The sequence below is a fragment of the Stegostoma tigrinum genome, chromosome 22, assembly GCF_030684315.1.
Source record: "Stegostoma tigrinum isolate sSteTig4 chromosome 22, sSteTig4.hap1, whole genome shotgun sequence".
Lineage (NCBI taxonomy): Eukaryota > Metazoa > Chordata > Chondrichthyes > Orectolobiformes > Stegostomatidae > Stegostoma > Stegostoma tigrinum.
Window position 1 is genome coordinate 9,751,327 of NC_081375.1, and position 18,756 is coordinate 9,770,082.

The window sequence follows — 18,756 nt, forward strand, 5'->3', positions numbered from 1 at the left end:
TGAAAGCACTTTCTATCTATTAAACTTTCATTTAAAGGGCATTGATGCATAATTACCACTGGAATATTGAGTGCTATCCGGCAACAGGAACCAGTTTTTCAGCGTTTTTCCTTCTTTTATGAACAGTTACTGTCATGTTACATAAAAAGGCCGATTGCAGAGCCAAGCTGTCTGGACACGCTATTACCCTGGCAATGTTAGGTAGAATCAGGTCATCAAAATTTTAAGAAAGCCAAATTGTTAATTTAACAAGAAAATTAAACAGATGGTGATTCAGCCAAGATCCGGACACCGTGCAAGTGAACTTAATGAGTCCAACTGTTGCTTCTTAAAAAGAAAGATTGTGGGATTGTGGTGGAATGGAGCAAAGAAATTCAGTATCAGCATTAAAATTATATCAAACGAATAAGCCATCCAGAGCATATTAGACCTGGATGTGAGCTAAATTTCTGGTTTTTAAAAGAACACTTTACTCCAAATGAAAGACAACCCACTACAGTCTTTGCTATGATATTCATTATTTTTATTTAAAAGAGCTACAAAATCAGGATGAACCTAAACAGCATCTTGCAAAACCTCAGTGAATTTAATTACAAGAAGAGGATAAATGAATAGAGCCTTGTGGCATTTTCTGTTGCCACAGAAATATAAGGAACACAAAACCCAAGAGGTTTGCAATTATGAGAAATAAAAAGCAATTTCATTATTCATATCCTGATATAGTTGCTAATGAAGTTTAAACTTGGTCCATAGATGGCTCACCTGCATGTGATCCCCAGCCAAGACAATCCTTGTGTGTCTACTAGCTAGTGCCAGAGGCATGATGGTCTCACACTCCATCGCTTGAGCAGCTTCATCCAACAGAATATGAGTGAATAAACCTGCTGATAAACAAATATTGTGCCAAGCGTTACTGAACATTATCCTAAAATATGGAATTAAACATATTACTAATTGTAAATTTCAACTTAAAACAGAACGTCATTCACTTCACTTTTAATACACAGACACAGATAACAACTGACAGTGCTTCTAATTTCATCATCTAAGGTCAAGTGGACAATCTGCTTCTAAGCTCCATCAATCTTACTCTCACACTGTGTACTGAGAAAGTCCTCAAGCAGTGCCCTTGAAGAATCTTGGGCAACTATTAAGCTTGTACCCACCATTGCAAACCTGAAATCAGAAATGATTCCTCTGAAAGCAGAAATCCACAACCTACCACTCTTTTCAATAGCATGTTAACGCCTCAATTCCATTTAGAATCTCAAACTTATTTTCCTCACTGGTTACATTTCAAGACACTCAAACATTCCATCCTCCCCAAAAGACATGAAAAAAGCTTCCTATTTATGTCATAGATTGTGATAAAACATGGATAAATTAGTTTGCTTTTTGCAAACATTTCTAAACAGGTAGCTACTGAAGCCCTTTCAACATAATAGATGCCATTGCAAACAAATGCAAAAAATACAGTGTGTGTAACAGCTTGGGTTTCACGGTCTTAAACAGCCCATTTCATGCAACTGTTGAGAAATAGATCAAACAAAATCACAGAATGACTACACACGTAGAGGTCAATCAGCCCATTATTTCTGCGTGAATTCTCAACAAGGATTGTCACTCGTCTGACTTTTTCCACAGTATTGTGCATTTGCATTCTTCAGATGATTATCCAATGCCCATTTTGAAAGCCACAGCTTAATCTGCATTCACCACACATAGGCAGTGAACTTCCAAGACTAATGGGTTGTTGTTTAACACTGAGCAAGATAAACAATTGTGCATCAAGGTTTCAGTTAGAAATTACTGGGTTTTTATTTTTTAAAAAGTGTTTTGGTGGTGGGGGGGAACCCAGTGGTTTTAAATAAGTTTTTTTTAAATTTAAGTTTGGGACAGTTCTGCAGAAGCCTTGAATGAATATAAAGCAGTACTCCTGAGAAAGGGAGAGGATACTTAAAATACATTACCTGAGAGCAAGGAGTTTGGCAACAGTTCCAGACCCAGAAAGCTTGGATAAATCCTTGATGAGGTCATTCAAACCTGAGAACATTTAAGATTGGGGATATGAAAATTCCAGGAAGCAGCTATTGGATTTTCCAAATTGGGAGTGGAAGTGACAGTGAAATGAGGTGTTAGAGAAAGCAGTTTTCAGTTGGCATGAATACTCAATATAGGTGCTTTTGGGTATCCCAGAGGTGTTCGGTGTATCTCTAAAGGAGCATTTTTGATATTAATGGAATTTATTTCAACACAAAGGGTCTTACACGTAAGACAGATGAATTCAGAGCATGTATAGGAACTTTGGGCTGGGTCATCATAGCAATTACAGAAGCAATCAAATCTCAATAATGAATGTTCAGTTCCACATGTCATCCTCCAAAAATGAAACAACTAATTCCTACACACACTAAGATTTGCAGCATTCAGGGCTGAGGCGACAATTGCTAGACAACGATCATCTCTAACAAAGTAAATAATCTAATGCTCTTCCTTCACACTTAACTGCATTACCACCACAATCAATGAATCTCCCACCATCAAAATTTAGAAACTGGCACTGGCAAATTTATCGTATCAAGCCAAATAAATAGTATGGTCACAAAGATCCCAAATTCCCAAACCTACCAACCATCTACAATGCATAAGGAGTCAGCATATGAAATAATTTTGCCTGGGTGAATGGAGCTCCAAAGAAACACTCAAGAAGCTGAACACCATCTTTTAAAACAACTCAATGGTTGACAGCCCACGCAGTTGCTATGAACAATAGCTGCAGAGTATTCCATCTAAAAGTTGCACCACGTAACACACCAAGGGTTTCTGGCAGTACCTTCCAAATCTGCAACCTGCACTACCTAGAAATCAAAGGCAACACGCAAATGGGAACATCACTTAAGTTTGCCAAATCCTACACCATCTTGATTTGGAAATGTATCATCATTCCTTCACAGTCACTGGGTCAAATTCTGGAACTCCCTTTCAAACAGAACTACACCACATGAACTGCAACAGTTCAAAGTTGCAAGTCACCAGTATAATGGAAAGAGGGCCTTGTCGGAAATTCTCACATTGCATGACAGAATCAAAATGCAAGGCACCAGTCCAACTGAACCACAACAGGTCTGAATTATAATCTACTCTGCCATTTACACAAACGTAGCAGCAATGAATGAGCAGCATGCAGATGTGCCATTACAAATAGATGCCTGAGATGTCTCAAAGTGCGCACTTATGTATTGACCTGAAAACAATCAAAAGCTGAAGTAATGTAATTTTTCTTTTGTCATCCATATATTGCACTGTTAGGGTTCAATAAAAGTAGATAAAATGCCGGATGATTACTGCAAAAAGCAGGAAGTGCCCAAAATGATGGTTTTAAATTGCACTAGTTGTAAAGGTACACTGTAATGGTGATTAATGTTTGATGGGAACCAAACTGACTCTACAACTGCTATTTTTTTTGAACCAACAGAAAAGAATGAAATCTCCCACAACTCTTCTAAAAGACAGAAATTGTTTGGAATAGCAGCTCAGCAAGCAGCACTCTGGGTGCCTGTTTAGAGCTCTTCCAGTTGGAACTCCAAGGGATCAGAATGCCTTTTCACCTGCACTGTGCTCTGAAGGCTCCCTGTGGAGATTAATAGAAGCAATATACAACTACTCTTAAAAATAAGGTACATCTACAAATTATTTGCATTTTGGGACAGGAAAATAAATCTACACATTTAAAGTTCCAAAACACTACATATTGTTATCGCTTATTCAACAAAAATCGGTGGTCTATTGCAAACAATACAGCACATTCCCTGGGCACTGATTATGTGTTAAGAACAGTTTATCACTTTGTCACATCCTTAACTTTTTTCCTGAATCACAACATGAGAGAACAAGGTAACGAAATATGAGGCTGGATGAACACAGCAGGCCCAGCAGCATCTCAGGAGCACAAAAGCTGACGTTTCGGGCCTAGACCCTTCATCAGAGAGGGGGACGGGGTGAGGGTTCTGGAATAAATAGGGAGAGAGGGGGAGGCGGAGAGAGAGGTCAGTCCAGGCAAGGCGGACAGGTCAAGGAGGTGGGATGAGGTTAGTAGGTAGGAGATGGAGGTGCGGCTTGGGGTGGGAGGAAGGGATGGGTGAGAGGAAGAACAGGTTAGGGAGGCAGAGACAGGTTGGACTGGTTTTGGGATGCAGTGGGTGGAGGGGACGAACTGGGCTGGTTGTGTGGTGCAGTGGGGGGAGGGGACGAACTGGGCTGGTTTTGGGATGCGGTGGGGGAAGGGGAGATTTTGAAGCTGGTGAAGTCCACATTGATACCATTGGGTTGCAGGAATACGAGTTGCTGTTCCTGCAACCTTCGGGTGGCATCACTGTGGCACTGCAGGAGGCCCATGATGGACATGTCATCTAAAGAATGGGAGGGGGAGTGGAAACGGTTTGCGACTGGGAGGTGCAGTTGTTTATTGCGAACCGAGCGGAGGTGTTCTGCAAAGCGGTCCCCAAGCCTCCGCTTGGTTTCCCCAATGTAGAGGAAGCCACACCGGGTACAATGGATGCAGTATGCCACATTGGCAGATGTGCAGGTGAACCTCTGCTTAATATGGAAAGTCATCTTGGGGCCTGGGATGGGGGTGAGGGAGGAGGTGTGGGGGCAAGTGTAGCATTTCCTGCGGTTGCAGGGGAAGGTGCCGGGTGTGGTGGCGTTGGAGGGCAGTGTGGAGCGAACAAGGGAGTCACTGAGAGAGTGGTCTCTCTGGAAAGCAAACAAGGGTGGGGATGGAAAAATGTCTTGGGTGGTGGGGTCGGATTGTAGATGGCGGAAGTGTCGGAGGATGATGCTTTGTATCCGGAGGTTGGTGGGGTGGTGTGTGAGAATGAGGGAGATCCTCTTTGGGCGGTTGAGGCGGGGGCAGGGTGTGAGGCACGTGTTGCGGGAAATGCGGGAGACGCGGTCAAGGGCGTTCTCGACCACTGTGGGGGGGAAGTTGCGGTCCTTGAAGAACTTGGACATCTGGGATGTGCGAGAGTGGAATGCCTCATTGCGGGAGCAGATGCGGCGGAGGCAGTGGAATTGGGAATAGGGGATGGAATTTTTGCAGGAGGGTGGGTGGGAGGAGGTGTATTCTAGGTAGCTGTGGGAGTCGGTGGGCTTGAAATGGACATCAGTTACAAGCTGGTTGAGGTACTGTTGTGTAGCCTGGTTATAGCCCTCCCTATGGTCTGGGAGCTCAGGAGGAGGAAGGCTTTCTTCAATTCTCTGTGTACCTACTTTAAGCTGCTGTAGGATTCCAGTATCAACTCATTTTCAGAAAGTGTTTTTTTTTGAGTACGCTCTTGCGAGCTGATTGGCTTTCAGCTTTCCCAACTTTTTCAGCATTGATGGGGATCCTTTTAAAGCAGTTTGCTGATAGTTGCTATCATGCATTAAAACCAGATTGGAATGTTTACGTCTTCGACAAGCGAGAGCTGTGAAACTGTGCTATTATAAATTAATAAATATTTGTTGTTACTTACACTATTTATAAGGTGAACTATTGCAGGACGTTATCAGAAACTCTCTCAGGCTTCACCTACATGGGATCTTACATTTTTTACAACATTTTGCATAATTTTAATCACTATTACGATTATTACATGTGAAAACTGGGTAGATGTTTTGGCAAGCAAGGGTAACAAGGCTGGGTCAGCAGATCTTCAATGGTATAACTTCTGCTAGGCAACAAGATGGTCGGTGAAAGATTATAGCTTTCAAACCTCCTGTGATGTCTTTTCACACACGTTGAAGCTAGACCCCTCAATCCCCTGAACCATTCAGGAACATGTTGTTGACAGGCCTGGCAGTCCATGGAGTCTCCACAGCTGGCACTTTCTTTGTGCGGACTTATGAAGTGTGATTAGTCTGGCGAGATTCCACCTAACTGTAAAGGACAAACCTGTATGTTCATATCTGGCCTGCAAAGTGACAGTGCACCCTCATCAGCAACGAGCTGATCTGCATTACAGAACTTGGCTACTCAATGCCTCAGTGAAGCACTGGATAAACATTGGTCTGATGAGAAGGAATCAGTCACAGAAGACAGTGTTTCCAGTTAACACAGTGCGGCAGATACACCTTCCAAACCCATGGCCACTTCCATCTAGAAGGACAAGGGCAGCAGATACCTGGGAACACCACCGACTGCAAGTTCCCCTTCAAGCCACTCATCATCATGACTTGAAAATATGTCCCGTTGCTGGGTCAAATCCTGGAATTCCCTCCCTCAGGGCATTGTGGGTCAACCCACAGCAGGTGAACTGCAGTGCTCAAGAAGGCAGCTCATCACAACCTTTTCAAGGGCAACTAGGGACAGGCAATAAATGCTAGCTAGTCAACAATGTCCATATCCCACGAATCAATTAAAAAACCATAAAGGAACAAGACAGCTTCAATGAATATGCTTATACGGAGTTAAGTAAGCTTTAATAACTGGAGGCATTTCTAAATCAGCTAAAATGGCGAAGATTTTTGAAGGAAATTAGAAATGAAGAGTTCAAGATTTCTCATCCTTTTACCCACTGGTTGAAATGTTGTCAGCACTATATCAACTGTGGTGACAATTACTTACTAACTCTATGACAGAGTTATAATTCTGATCAAACGCCTAGTTGCTGTGCAAGTACTTCAAAGGCAGTCAAGCTTGTGAACCTTGTGCTAATGTACATTCCAGAAGAGAAATAAGGACAACATTTGAAACAAGATACAGAGATAATGAGTAGCAAACTGTGCGCAGATCTAGGACAACCAGTCACAACATTGGTAATGATTTCACAGTGATCTAATTCTGGTTTATTTCCATACAGGAAATTTTTGCAATGTTTAGTTCTATCAGTAAAAGCATTACTTCAGCTCTGAAGGGATGTATTGCTGTAGTTTGTTGCAGAATGTAATGCTGCAGCGCAAACAGAAGTGAGATCAACTTTCTGATTCTGCACAATTTATGCACAGCACACTGCTTCCATCAAAAATACTCTCCTTAATGTGGTAACTCAGTTCCTAAAGCAATCAGATATGCTAATTTCTAAAATAAATAGCACAGCTTCAGAATTACCGACAACTGATTAAGAATCAGATTAAAAAGCCACATTAATTTTATTCCCATTAATTTTGTATTCTTCAAGGTCCATTCAGCAGCTTTCATTTCAAAGAACACTGTGCAAAAATCTTATTTTGGTTAACTGCTGTCCTTCACTCTGGTCACATCACAAAAATTGCATGCTTCTCCTTTCTAATAACCCTAGCAGAATATCACTTAATAGATAATTATAGAAACATCATAATTGTACATGGTTGTCATTGAAAATAACATCTGGTTGCTATTAATAATGGAATGAGACTATCAATAGTTAGGACACCCCAATTCCTAATAGGTTTTAAGCCAGGGGCCTTCTGAATTCTAAAACAGAAGCAGGCTACCTTATTTTAGACTTTTATGCACTTTGAATAAAAGCACTTTCTACTTACCTCAAAGAACAATTTGCCAGAGAGGGAGAAGAATTACCATTGTGATTTTCTGCAGCCAGTAGCTCAACTACTTCCATCCCAACTATACATGAAAAATTTATGTTGACAAGTATTTTCCATCTGTTAAATCTTAGTCTATTGCCATGCTTTTGTCGAACTTTCCCATCAACAGTGTATATTGAGAAAAGAGGCCTAACTGAATATCTTTATGCGAAGAAAGGTTCTTACTTGATTTGATGTGAAGACATGGAAATCCATGAAACTAACAAGAAACTGATTAGATTACTCTTCTGACAGGCTGCATAGGACTGCTAGAGAGAGCAACAAGGGACAGAATCCTTACTCCTAGAGGTTTAGACTGACATTAAAAGGCAAGTCAAAGGCTCAGCATTGGTCTGGATTGATGAGTAGGTTCACTGGCATTCATTTAGAAGTTATCAGAGGAAGATGAATCCAGATGTCTCTCGGCATCCTAACGGATGACATCCAGATCTGCCCATTCAGTTCTCTCTCTTGAAAATGACTAGATCAGTTATTTAAATATTACTTGCTCAGAAAACTGAATTAAGTACCCTTTCCTACACCCATTAAAATTGTGACAATTTTTATCATGTGGAACTTCGGGCTTCACTTTCCTGAACAGGTAGCTCTTCAGCCAGAGTAAGAAAGTTATTGGTTTAAAAGTCATTCTGCAGAAAGCATTTTTAATTTATGTTGACACCTGGAGAGTGCCAAGAAACTGAGACGTCAGAGGTGTCATCATTCAAACATAACATCAAGAAAAGGAGCCAAATGGCCTGGTCAGTTTGAAATTAAGAATTATATGATAGTTATCAAAGAGGAACAGCAAATTCTATGAGTGTTGTGACCAAATTCGTTTATGCAGCAGCTATCAAGCATACAGAAACAGTCATGACTGTTCATGGAATATTACTGTGGGTACAACAGCTGCCGTATCAAAAACATAACAATGATTTCAAACTAAATGACTACAAACCTTTAGGAACATCTTCAAGAAATGTCATAAAGTGTTTTCATAATGCACGTTTTCCTTTCTCTATAGAAAGAGAACGTTATAATTTGAGAAGACAGTGAGGGAAACCTGACATTTCTTTTTCTTTTTCTTTCTTTTTTATTCTTTTATTTCATTGAAGGCGATAGAAGAGACAGAACAACTGGCAATGCAGAGTCTCAGCCAATGCATTCAAATGTAAAGTTTGCAACAAGTTACAATCAGTGCTTTCAACAGCAGCTCAACAAATGCAGTCAAGAGAGATTTTTTATTAGTTCTGAATGTCAGGGTACATGAAGTACAATGATCTTGCTTAATCAAACTTTTCCCCTTTTTCATTCATGGGACCTGGGCATTACTGGGTTGGCCAGCACTTATTGCCCAACTCTGGATGCTCTTCAGGTGGTGGTGGTGAACTGCTTTCTTAAAATATTGAAATCCATTTTGTGCTGGTAGCTCCATAGTGGTGTTAGGGAAGGGAGTTTCAGGATTAGGCCCAGCGACATTGAAGGAGCAATGATACATTTCCACTTTAGGATGCTGAGTGGCAAGAAGGGAAACTTGCAGCTGGTGGTGTTCCCATGCACGTGATCCCCATATCCTTCTTGACAGTAGTTGTGGTGAATTTGGAAGGTGTTACCTAAGGAGCCTTGGTGAATCCCTGGCTGATAATGCAAAATGAATCCCTCTAAGCAATTAGCCAATTTGTTTGTAGAAAACAGGCTTCAGCAAACAGCCTTTTGAAACAAATTCATCTGTTAAGATGCGCATTTCACCTGGTTTTGCCTTATGTGGTGACAGGGGAAAGATCTAAATGGGATCTAAGGGGCAACGTTTTCACACAGAGGGTGGTGTGTGTATGGCATGAGCTGCCAGAGGAAGTGGTGGATCCTGGTAAAATTACAATATTTACAAGGCATCTGGATTGGTATATGAACAGGAAGGGTTTTGAGGGATATGGGCCAAATGTTGGCAAATGGGACAAGATGTATTTAGGACATCTGATTAGCATGGACAAGTTGGACTGAAGGCTCTGTTTCCATGCTGTACATCTCTATTACTAAGTTCCAGAACCACAAGACTATTACAACACAGAAGGAAGCCAGTCTACCCATCATGTTGATGTGAATCTTTCAAAGAGCAAGCTGATAAATTCTACTTTCTGGTTCTCTCTCCACAGCATGATAAATTAAATTCCCTCCCTAATGGCATTGTGGGTCAACCCACTGCAGGTAGAATAAAGGGGTTCAACAAGAGCAACTACGGATGGACAACAAATGCTGCTGCGACCAACGATATCTACATCTCACAAATGAAAATAAAATTCTTTCAACTACTTATCCAACTTCCTTTTCAAAGTTACCATGCATCCCACAAATCAAAATCCTCCGAGAAGGGACTCCTCTGCCACATTAAACAGGTTATTTACTGTTTCAAGCCCTTTATAACTTGTAACAACCCTACAAAATACCAGCTTACCTTTCTCTTGTATGGATAACCACCCCAGAATCTCTAGTCTCCCACTATAACTGAAATTTCAGTGCAGAAAACAATTGCTTGAAAAGGGAATATCCAAGTTTAATTACAAATCAGATTTCAAATCTCAGGGAACCACTGGGGATAACTGAACATAAATTATTCTATTTGCCCCTGGAGAAAGAATGCCCTGTTAATGAATTATTATTTTATGGTTGGTGAAAGACTCCCAGATGCAGTACATACTTAAGCAGAACTAGACCTAAAAATGTCAAAATATACTGGAGGAATTGAAGTAGGGGAGTACAAAACTAGAGGGCATAATTTTAGTGTGAGTGGAGAAAGACTGAAAAGGACCTGAGGGGTAACTTTTTCGACACCGAGGGTGGTTCATATGTGGAATGAACAGCCAGAGGAAGTGATAGTTGCAGGTACACTAGTAAGAAAGATTTAGAGGGATATGGACAAAATGCAGGCAAAAGGAACTAGTTTAGTTTGGGAAACTTGGTCAGCATAGTCAGATTGGACCAAAGGGCTTCCCTGCTGTATGATTTTATGACACTATAACAAAGCGTTTCCATCCCAAAACTATCTAAAAACTTGTTAAAGTCCATACTAGACATCCGTACGCAAAACTGACTAAAGGTTCATCAACTTCTTATCATTAAAATTTTCATTCATAAAATCAAACACCATTTCCATTATTTGACAGGGTATCTAGTTCTCCTGGGTCAACCTTGAAACCGAGCAACTGATCAGCTATAGATTAATCACTCTCATTATCCCAGACGATCAGTGGCTCTGTTATGCCACCAGTCCTGATGTAGGGTCTGGGCCTGAAACGTCGACTGTCCTGCTCCTTTGATGCTACCTGGCCTGCTGTGTTTCTCCAGCTCCATACTGTATCAACTCTGACTCCAGCACCTGCAGTTCCCGCTATCTCCCTGGTATCTCACCGGTTTGGAAGTATGTCCTTATTTCACATCACCAAATTATGCCCCATAGGATCTTTGATTCAAATCCCACATCAGTACTGAAATCTGTTCTTCGCTTTCTATTATCTGGGTCTGAAGATCAGATAGTTTGGGGATTTTGTGTCTTTCACTTAAAATGTTTAATTTTTGTGATAACTCAGAAATAACCAGTCTTGATTTCCAGTCTGCTACTCCAATGAGTTGCAACAGAAGATTGGCCAGCTAATAGGAAACATTCGGCATAAGTGAGTCATTTTGCAGGAGGCAAGACGTAATGGGTTGTGCCACAGCGATCAGTGTATGGACCTCAATGTTTAACAATTTTGATAATTGGCTTGGATGAAAGAATCAAACGTATTGTTGCTAAACCTGCTGATGACATTAAGATGGGCAGAAGAGTAATTTGTGAAGAGGACACAAGGAAGCTACAAAGGTTTACAGGTCGGATTAAAAAAAAGTTAGTTAAATATGGAAAATATAAACTGCCCTTTGGCATGAAAAGTTAAAACAGAAGTATTTTAAGCAAATGGTAAGAAATTGCAGAATTCAGAGAGACAGAGGAGCCTAGGTATCCTAATGCATGACTTACAAAAAGCTGATAGGTGGATACAGCATGTAATTTGGAAAGTTACTTAGTATCAACAACAACAAAGTTATTGGAAAAGCTCAGCAGGTCTGGCAGCAACCGTGCAGAAAAATCAGTGTTAACGTTTCAGTACCGGTGACACTTCCTCAGGACAGTGCAGCACATTTTACTTAGTATTAACATTTATTGTGAATACAAAAGTAGGGAGGTTATGCTTAAGTTATACAAGACATTGGTGAGATTTCAGTTAGAATACTGCGAACAGTATTGGTCTTCTTTAAGGACACAAAATAAATGCATAGGAAGGCATGCAGAGAAGTCTCACCTGGGTTATCTTATGAGGGATGGTTGAATCCACTAGAACAAGAAGTGACTGGAATGAGACACAGAAGGTCTTGATAGGGTGCCTATGGAGAGGATGTTTCCTCATGCAGGATAATCTAAAACAAGGGGTCACTGTTTAAATATGAGGGATAGTCCATTTGAGAGACAGATAAGGAGAACTTATTTTCTCTCAGCAGGCCACGAGTCTTTGGCGCTCTCTTCCTCAAAAGATGGTCCAGGGAAAGTCTTTAAAGTAGAGATGGATACATTCTCGATAAGCAAGAGGATGACAGTTACTGGACTTGTACAGGATTTTAAACAACTCAGATCAGCATGATCCTACTGAATGACAAAGCATTTCCAAGGTCCCAGGTGGCCTATTCATGCTCCGAGTTAGTAGGTTCATGCTCAATTAAGTATTAATTTCTCCCAACAAGTCCTAAAATAGACTGTTGAGCTCAACTTGGAGAATCAACAGAAACACGGTCCCATTGTAGTCAGGTGTCAGGCTGCGAGTGTGACGACATGGTTTCAGCAGCAATCAATACAATGCAAGCCAGTGAAAAAAACTCAAAATTAATTGACTCCAACATGTTAATAAACGAGACCAGTTCAGCAGTGTGTGCAAATGTACACAGATTAACTGAGGTGCAGTCGGAAACATCCCTCATGAATACCCATAGTGCCTAATTTGCATAAAGCAAGGGGGCTCAAGTCCAATTGGATTGTGCAATCCATGGGTCTGGCAAAATGCATCTGAAACTCCATTATGCATGCAGAATTTAAACACTGATAGAATATGTTCTGACCAAGGGCATAAACTTGGTGCCTTTTATTTTACTATGATATTAATCAGGAATTTGGATACTTCCTGAATTAAACAGATTAGGTTGCAGAGATACAACTTCTTAGAATCCCTACAGAGTAGAAGCAGGCCATGTGACCCATCGATTCCACAGTGATGCTACGAAGAGCATAACAGATATCCCACCCCCCTACTCCATCCCTGTAACCCTGCATTTCCCATGGTTAGTTCGCCTAGCATGCACATCTTTGGACAGTGAAAGGAAACTGCAGCACCCAGAAGAAACCCACACAAACATGGAGAAAACATGCAAACTCCACACAGTCAACCGAGATTGGAAACAAACCCAGGTCCCAGGTGCTGAGAGTCAGTAGTGCTAACCACTGAGCCACCATGCCACTCCCAGTTCTTGCCTGCAAGCATTGAAAAATTACTTGAACTCAGAACAGTCAAACTGTTAGGAGCACATAGGAACAACAATAAAACACTGCCAGTTGAGGGGAAGTATTTTTAAAAGCAGAGACATATACAGACATTGTCATTGTTAATTTTGGACATTTTAAGGCAAATACACTCATATTGTTACACCTCATTGAAAGCCTACTCCTTCAGGAAAAGTAGAATGTTGAATCAAAAAGCATCATCTCTCCATGAAAGAAAACAGCATGCCAATTATAACACAATTACCACCTTCCATTAGAAACTCTAATGAAATTTTTTCCATCACAGTAATTAAGAGTTTGCATAACAGCTTTGAATTCCACTGAACTAAATCCATACCTCATTATTACGGCACAGATCACTGCAAAGAATCACTGTAGTTAATGCATAGAAGCAAGGCGTTCGATAAGGTTCCCCACAATACGCCATTGTACAAAATGTGGAGGAATGGAATTGTGGGAGATATAGCCGTTTGGATCAGAAATTGGCTTGCTGAAAGAAGACAGAGGGTGGTAGTTGATGGGAAATGTTCGTTCTGGAGACCAGTTACTAGTGGTGTACCGCAAGGGTCAGTGCTGGGTCCACTGCTGTTTGTCATTTTCATAAATGACCTGGATGAGGGCGTAGAACGATGGGTTAGTAAATTTGCAGATGACGCTAAGGTCGGTGGAGTTGTGGATAGTGACGAAGGATGCCATAGGTTGCAGAGAGACATAGATAAGCTGCAGAGCTGGGCTGAGAGGTGGCAAATGGAGTTTAATGCAGACAAGTGTGAGGTGATGCACTTTGGGAGGAGTAACCGGAAGGCAAAGTACAGGGCTAATGGTAAGATTCTTAGTAGTGTAGATGAGCAGAGAGATCTCGGTGTCCATGTACACGGATCGTTGAAAGTTGCCACCCAGGTTGACAGGGCTGTTAAGAAGGCATACAGTGTTTTAGCTTTTATTAATAGAGTGATCGAGTTCCGGAACCAAGAGGTTATGCTGCAGCTGTACAAAACTCTGGTGCGGCCGCACTTGGAGTATTGTGTACAGTTCTGGTCACTGCATTATAAGAAGGATGTGGAAGCTTTGGAAAGGGTGCAGAGGAGATTTATTAGGATGTTGCCTGATAGGGAGGGAAGGTCTTACGAGGAAAGGCTGAGGGACTTGAGGCTGTTTTCATTAGAGAGAAGAAGGTTGAGAGGTGACTTATTTGAGTCATATAAAACAATCAGAGGGTTAGATAGGTTGGATAGGGAGAGCCTTTTTCTTAGGATGGTGACGACAAGCACGAGGGGGCATAGCTTTAAATGGAGGGGTGAAAGATATAGGACAGATGTCAGAGGTAGTTTCTTTACTCAGAGAGTAGTCAGGGAATGAAACGCTTTGCCTGCAACGGTAGTAGATTCGCCAACTTCAGGTACATTTAAGTCGTCATTGGATAAGCATATGGACGTACATGGAATAGCGTAGGTTAGCTGGGCTTGAGATCGGTATGACAGGTCGGCACAACAGAGGGCCGAAGGGCCTGTACTGTGCTGTAATGTTCTATAAGACTGACTTCATCTGGAACTACCACTGTGACAGCAACACCTTTAGCTTTATCATAAACATATTGAACATCATGCAGTGATGCGTCTAAGGGAAATCTAACAACATCTTTTGTTATGAACTAGAGAGATGGCTTCTCCACTTGTGTTTTTTCCCCCCACTCAAAGTAGCAATGGAGAGTAATGAATTAAGCTTACTGGCACAGTGATTCAAGTGTCTGCATTTACTAACACACATGAAAGAAAAAAAACTGATTGTTTCAGTAGTTATTCCCATTTAGAAATGATTATTGCAGCAATTTTTGAACTGAAATATTGGTCAGAGGGTTCTTTGTATCCAAATAAAACCCCATTTATGACCAGTTCTCTTTTAGAGCAGGTTCCAAAAACATCTTCACTGTTGATTTGGAGCCTTCCACCAGCTCTGTCTGCACCAAGACCAGAGAGACAGTGACACAAAAGGTGACTGTCTTAATTGTTCTCTAGTGGCTATTTTAAGACATATTCTGGTGATGAAATGGAACTGTCTTAGGGTAGCATGGGTTAGATTTCAAATGAACAATTTTAAAGTGCATTTATATGGCATCTTTCACAAAACAGGACAGCCCAAAGCACTTTAGGACTGTTAATTAAGTACCTTTGAAGTGCCTTCACTGTCGCAATGCAGGAAGGTGACAACCATTTGTGGACAGCAAGATTCCACAAATAGCAAAGTTATCATGACCAAAGCAAAGTCAGACAGTCACACTGTCAACTCTATATGAAAGGAACACAGAATAAAGGTGCAGACAATTCAGCCCTGAAAGCCTGTTGCGCCATTCATTATGGTCATGGCTGATCATCCAAATCCTACTTTCCCCCTAATATGCTTTAGTGCCTTTCACCCCAAGTGCTTTACCCAACTCCTCATACATTTTTTTGGCTTTGACTGCTTTCTGTGATTGTGAATTCCACAGGCTCACCAAAGTAAAACTAAATGTCAACTTTGAACCACGTCATCAAAATGTATCATGTGTAAATTAACACAAACTGAGTACATCACACGAGTCTTTAAGGGCTGCTGTGGAGCAGTGACCGTATTCCTGTCTCTGAGCTGGAAAACTTGGTTTTAAGTCCTATCTGTTCCAGTGGTGTATAATGGCACATCTCAACAGGTCAATTTTTTTTAAAAAAATCAACTGGTCTTTCAATTAGTATATATCGAAAGATTGATCAAAATCTATCGGCAGACTGCAGTTAATAACCTTTGAATATTCAGGGATTTAGGAGCAGAAAATTTTTCCGACCTAAGGACTGTGGTATATTTGAGTTCCAAAGAAACTTCTCTTAAAAAAAGAAAGTGCTTTTGAAAAAAGAAAAAAAGATGAGAAGGTCCACAAAAACTAAAAGAACAGTAATAAAAGATTGTGAAATATAGTTAAATTAATTAACAAGCTGAATAGAGAGACTAGAATTAAATGGATTCATCAAAATTAATAGTCATAGTTAATGGTGCTAGACTTGCCACAATTCTGCACGTGATCTAATTTCTTACTGAATAGCTCCGTTGAACATGCCTCTACCACACTCACAGGCAGTGCACTGTGTGCCCGAACCACACTTCATATGAAAAGGTTCACTTCATGTCACTTTTGCTTCTACTGGGATGTTACTAATTTAAGTCTGTTCCCTCTCATCCTCAATCCTTCCACATGTGGGAAATATTTCCCCCATTTACTTGAACCAGGCCTTTGACAATTTTAAATAATTCAATTAGGTCTACTGTCAATCTTCTCTTCCTGATGGAAAATAGTCCCAACTTCTCAAATTAATTCTCATTGCTGAAATTACCCATGGCCGGAATCATTTATATAAACATTTTCTGCATTCTCTTCAATGCCTTCACATTCTTTCTAAGGTGTGGCATCCAGACCTAGAAACAATACCCCAACTGAGGCTGAATCAGTGTTGTGCATTAGTTCAAGATCACTGCCTTGCTCTTACAAACAATGACACACAGGATACCGTGCTCATGAATTCTTTCAGCTAATCTAGGTGCCTAAAATTACTGATAGACATATAAAACACCCAAAAAGCCTCTGCTCCTGCATCTGCCTCAGCATTGTATCTTTATTTTATACAATCCATCCAAGTTCCTCCAACTAAAATGTATCACCTCACACTTCTGTGTATTCATGTATTACATATTGGTTCATTCCACAAATTTGCTCTATCCTTTGAGTTCTACACTATCCTCCTTGCAGCTTACAATGCTTCCTTTATCATTGACAAATTGTGAAATTGTGCCAAACATCAAGGCCTAGATCATTATTATATATCGGGAAAAGCAAATGTTTCAACATAGGCCAATGGAGGAAAACTCCACTACAGATCTTCCACAGCCAGGAAAACATCCAATAACCACAATTCTCTGTTTCTTTTCACTCAGCCAAATTCTTTTAAATTCATTCATGGGATGTGGGGGTCATTGGTTGAACCACTATTTATTACCCATTCCTAATCACCCAGAGGGCAGTTAAGAGACAACCACATTGCTATGGGTCTGAAGTCTCAGTCATCCAGCAAGGAAACAGACCCTTTAGCCCAGAAATAATAGGGACTGCAGATGCTGGAGAATCCGAGATAACAAGGTTTAGAGCTGGATGAAGACAGTAGGCCAAACAGCATCTTAGGAGCAGGAAAGCTGACGTTTCGGGCCGAGACCCTTCATCAGAAATGGGGAGGGGAAGAGGGTTCTGAAATAAATAGGGAGAGGGAGGAGGCAGATCGAAGACGGATAGAGGCGAACATAGGTGGAGAGGAGACAGACAAGTTAAAGGGGCAGGGATGGAGCCAGGAAACTTGAGTGTAGGTGGGAAGGTAGGGAGGGGATAGGTCAGTCCAGGGAGGACGGACAGGTCAACGGGGCGGGATGAAGTTAGTAGGTAGGAAATGGGAATGCAGCTTGAGATGGGAGGAGGGGATAGGTGAAAGGAAGAACAGGTTAGGGAGGCGGGGGCGAGCTGGGCAAGTTTTGGGATGTGATAGGGGAGGGGAGATTCTGAAGCTGGTGAAGTCCACATTGATACCATTGGGCTGCAGGGTTCCCAAGTGGAATATGAATTGCTGTTCCTGCAACCTTCAGGTGGCATTGTTGTGGCACTGCAAGAGGCCCCGGATGGACATGTCGTCTGAGGAATGGGAGGGGGGAGGTGAAACAGTTCGCGACCGAGAGGTGCAGTTGTTCATAGAGAACCGAGCATAGGTGATCTGCAAAGCGGTCCCCAAGCCGGCGCTTGGTTTCCCCGATTTATAGGAGGTCACAACAGGTACAGCGGATGCAGTATACCACATTGGCAGATGTGCAGATGAACCTCTGCTTGATATGGCAAGTCTTGTTGGGGCCTGGGATGGGCGTGAGGGAGGACGTGTGGGGTCAGGTGTAGCACTTCCTGCGGTTGCAGGGAAAAGAGTCGGGTGTTGTGGGGCTGAGGCGAGTGTGGAGCAGACAAGGGAGTCACGGAAAGAGTAGTCCCTGCAGAAAGCAGATAAGGGTTGGGAGGGAAAATGTCTTTGGTGGTGGGGTCAATTTCCGGTGGCGTAAGTGTCTGAGGATGATGCGTTGGATCCAGAGGTTGGTGGAGTGGTGCGTGAGGACGAGGAGGATTCTTTTTTGGTTGTTATTTCAGTGACGATGTATGAGCAATGAGTTGCGGGAAACGTGGGAGACACAGTCAAGGGTGTTCTAGCTTCAAAATCTCCCCTCCCCCTCATAAAACCAGCCCAGCTCGTCCCCACCTCCCTAACCTGTTCTTCCTCTCACCTATCCCCTCCTCCCACCTCAAGCCGCACCCCCATTTCCGACCTACTAACCTCATCCCGCCCCCTTGACCTGTCTGTCCTCCCCGGACTGACCTTTGTCCACCCTACCTGCCCACCTACACTCACCTTTACTGACTCCATCCCTGTCTCTTTGACCTGTCTGTCTCCTCTCCACCTATCTTCGCCTCTATCCATCTTCTCTCTGCCTCCCCCTCTCTCCCTATTTATTTCAGAACCCTCTTCCCCTCCTCCCCCCCAACTTTCTGAAGAAGGGTCCAGGCCCAAAACGCCAGCTTTCCTGCT

The 18,756-nt window shown here is 41.9% G+C and overlaps 1 protein-coding gene across 7 annotated transcripts in view; it reads right to left on the minus strand.

The window, feature by feature from the left end:
- helz (helicase with zinc finger) overlaps positions 1-18,756 on the minus strand; it is a 279,455-nt gene that overhangs the window by 121,381 nt on the left and 139,318 nt on the right. For 5 of the 7 annotated variants that reach the window (XM_048554822.1, XM_048554826.1, XM_048554821.1 and 2 more), the window contains one exon: positions 763-884. In XM_048554822.1, coding sequence (XP_048410779.1) covers positions 763-884 — 122 coding nt within the window. The remainder of the gene's footprint in view (positions 1-762; positions 885-18,756) is intronic. The other 2 variants (XM_048554824.1, XM_048554823.1) reach the window with 1 other exon arrangement.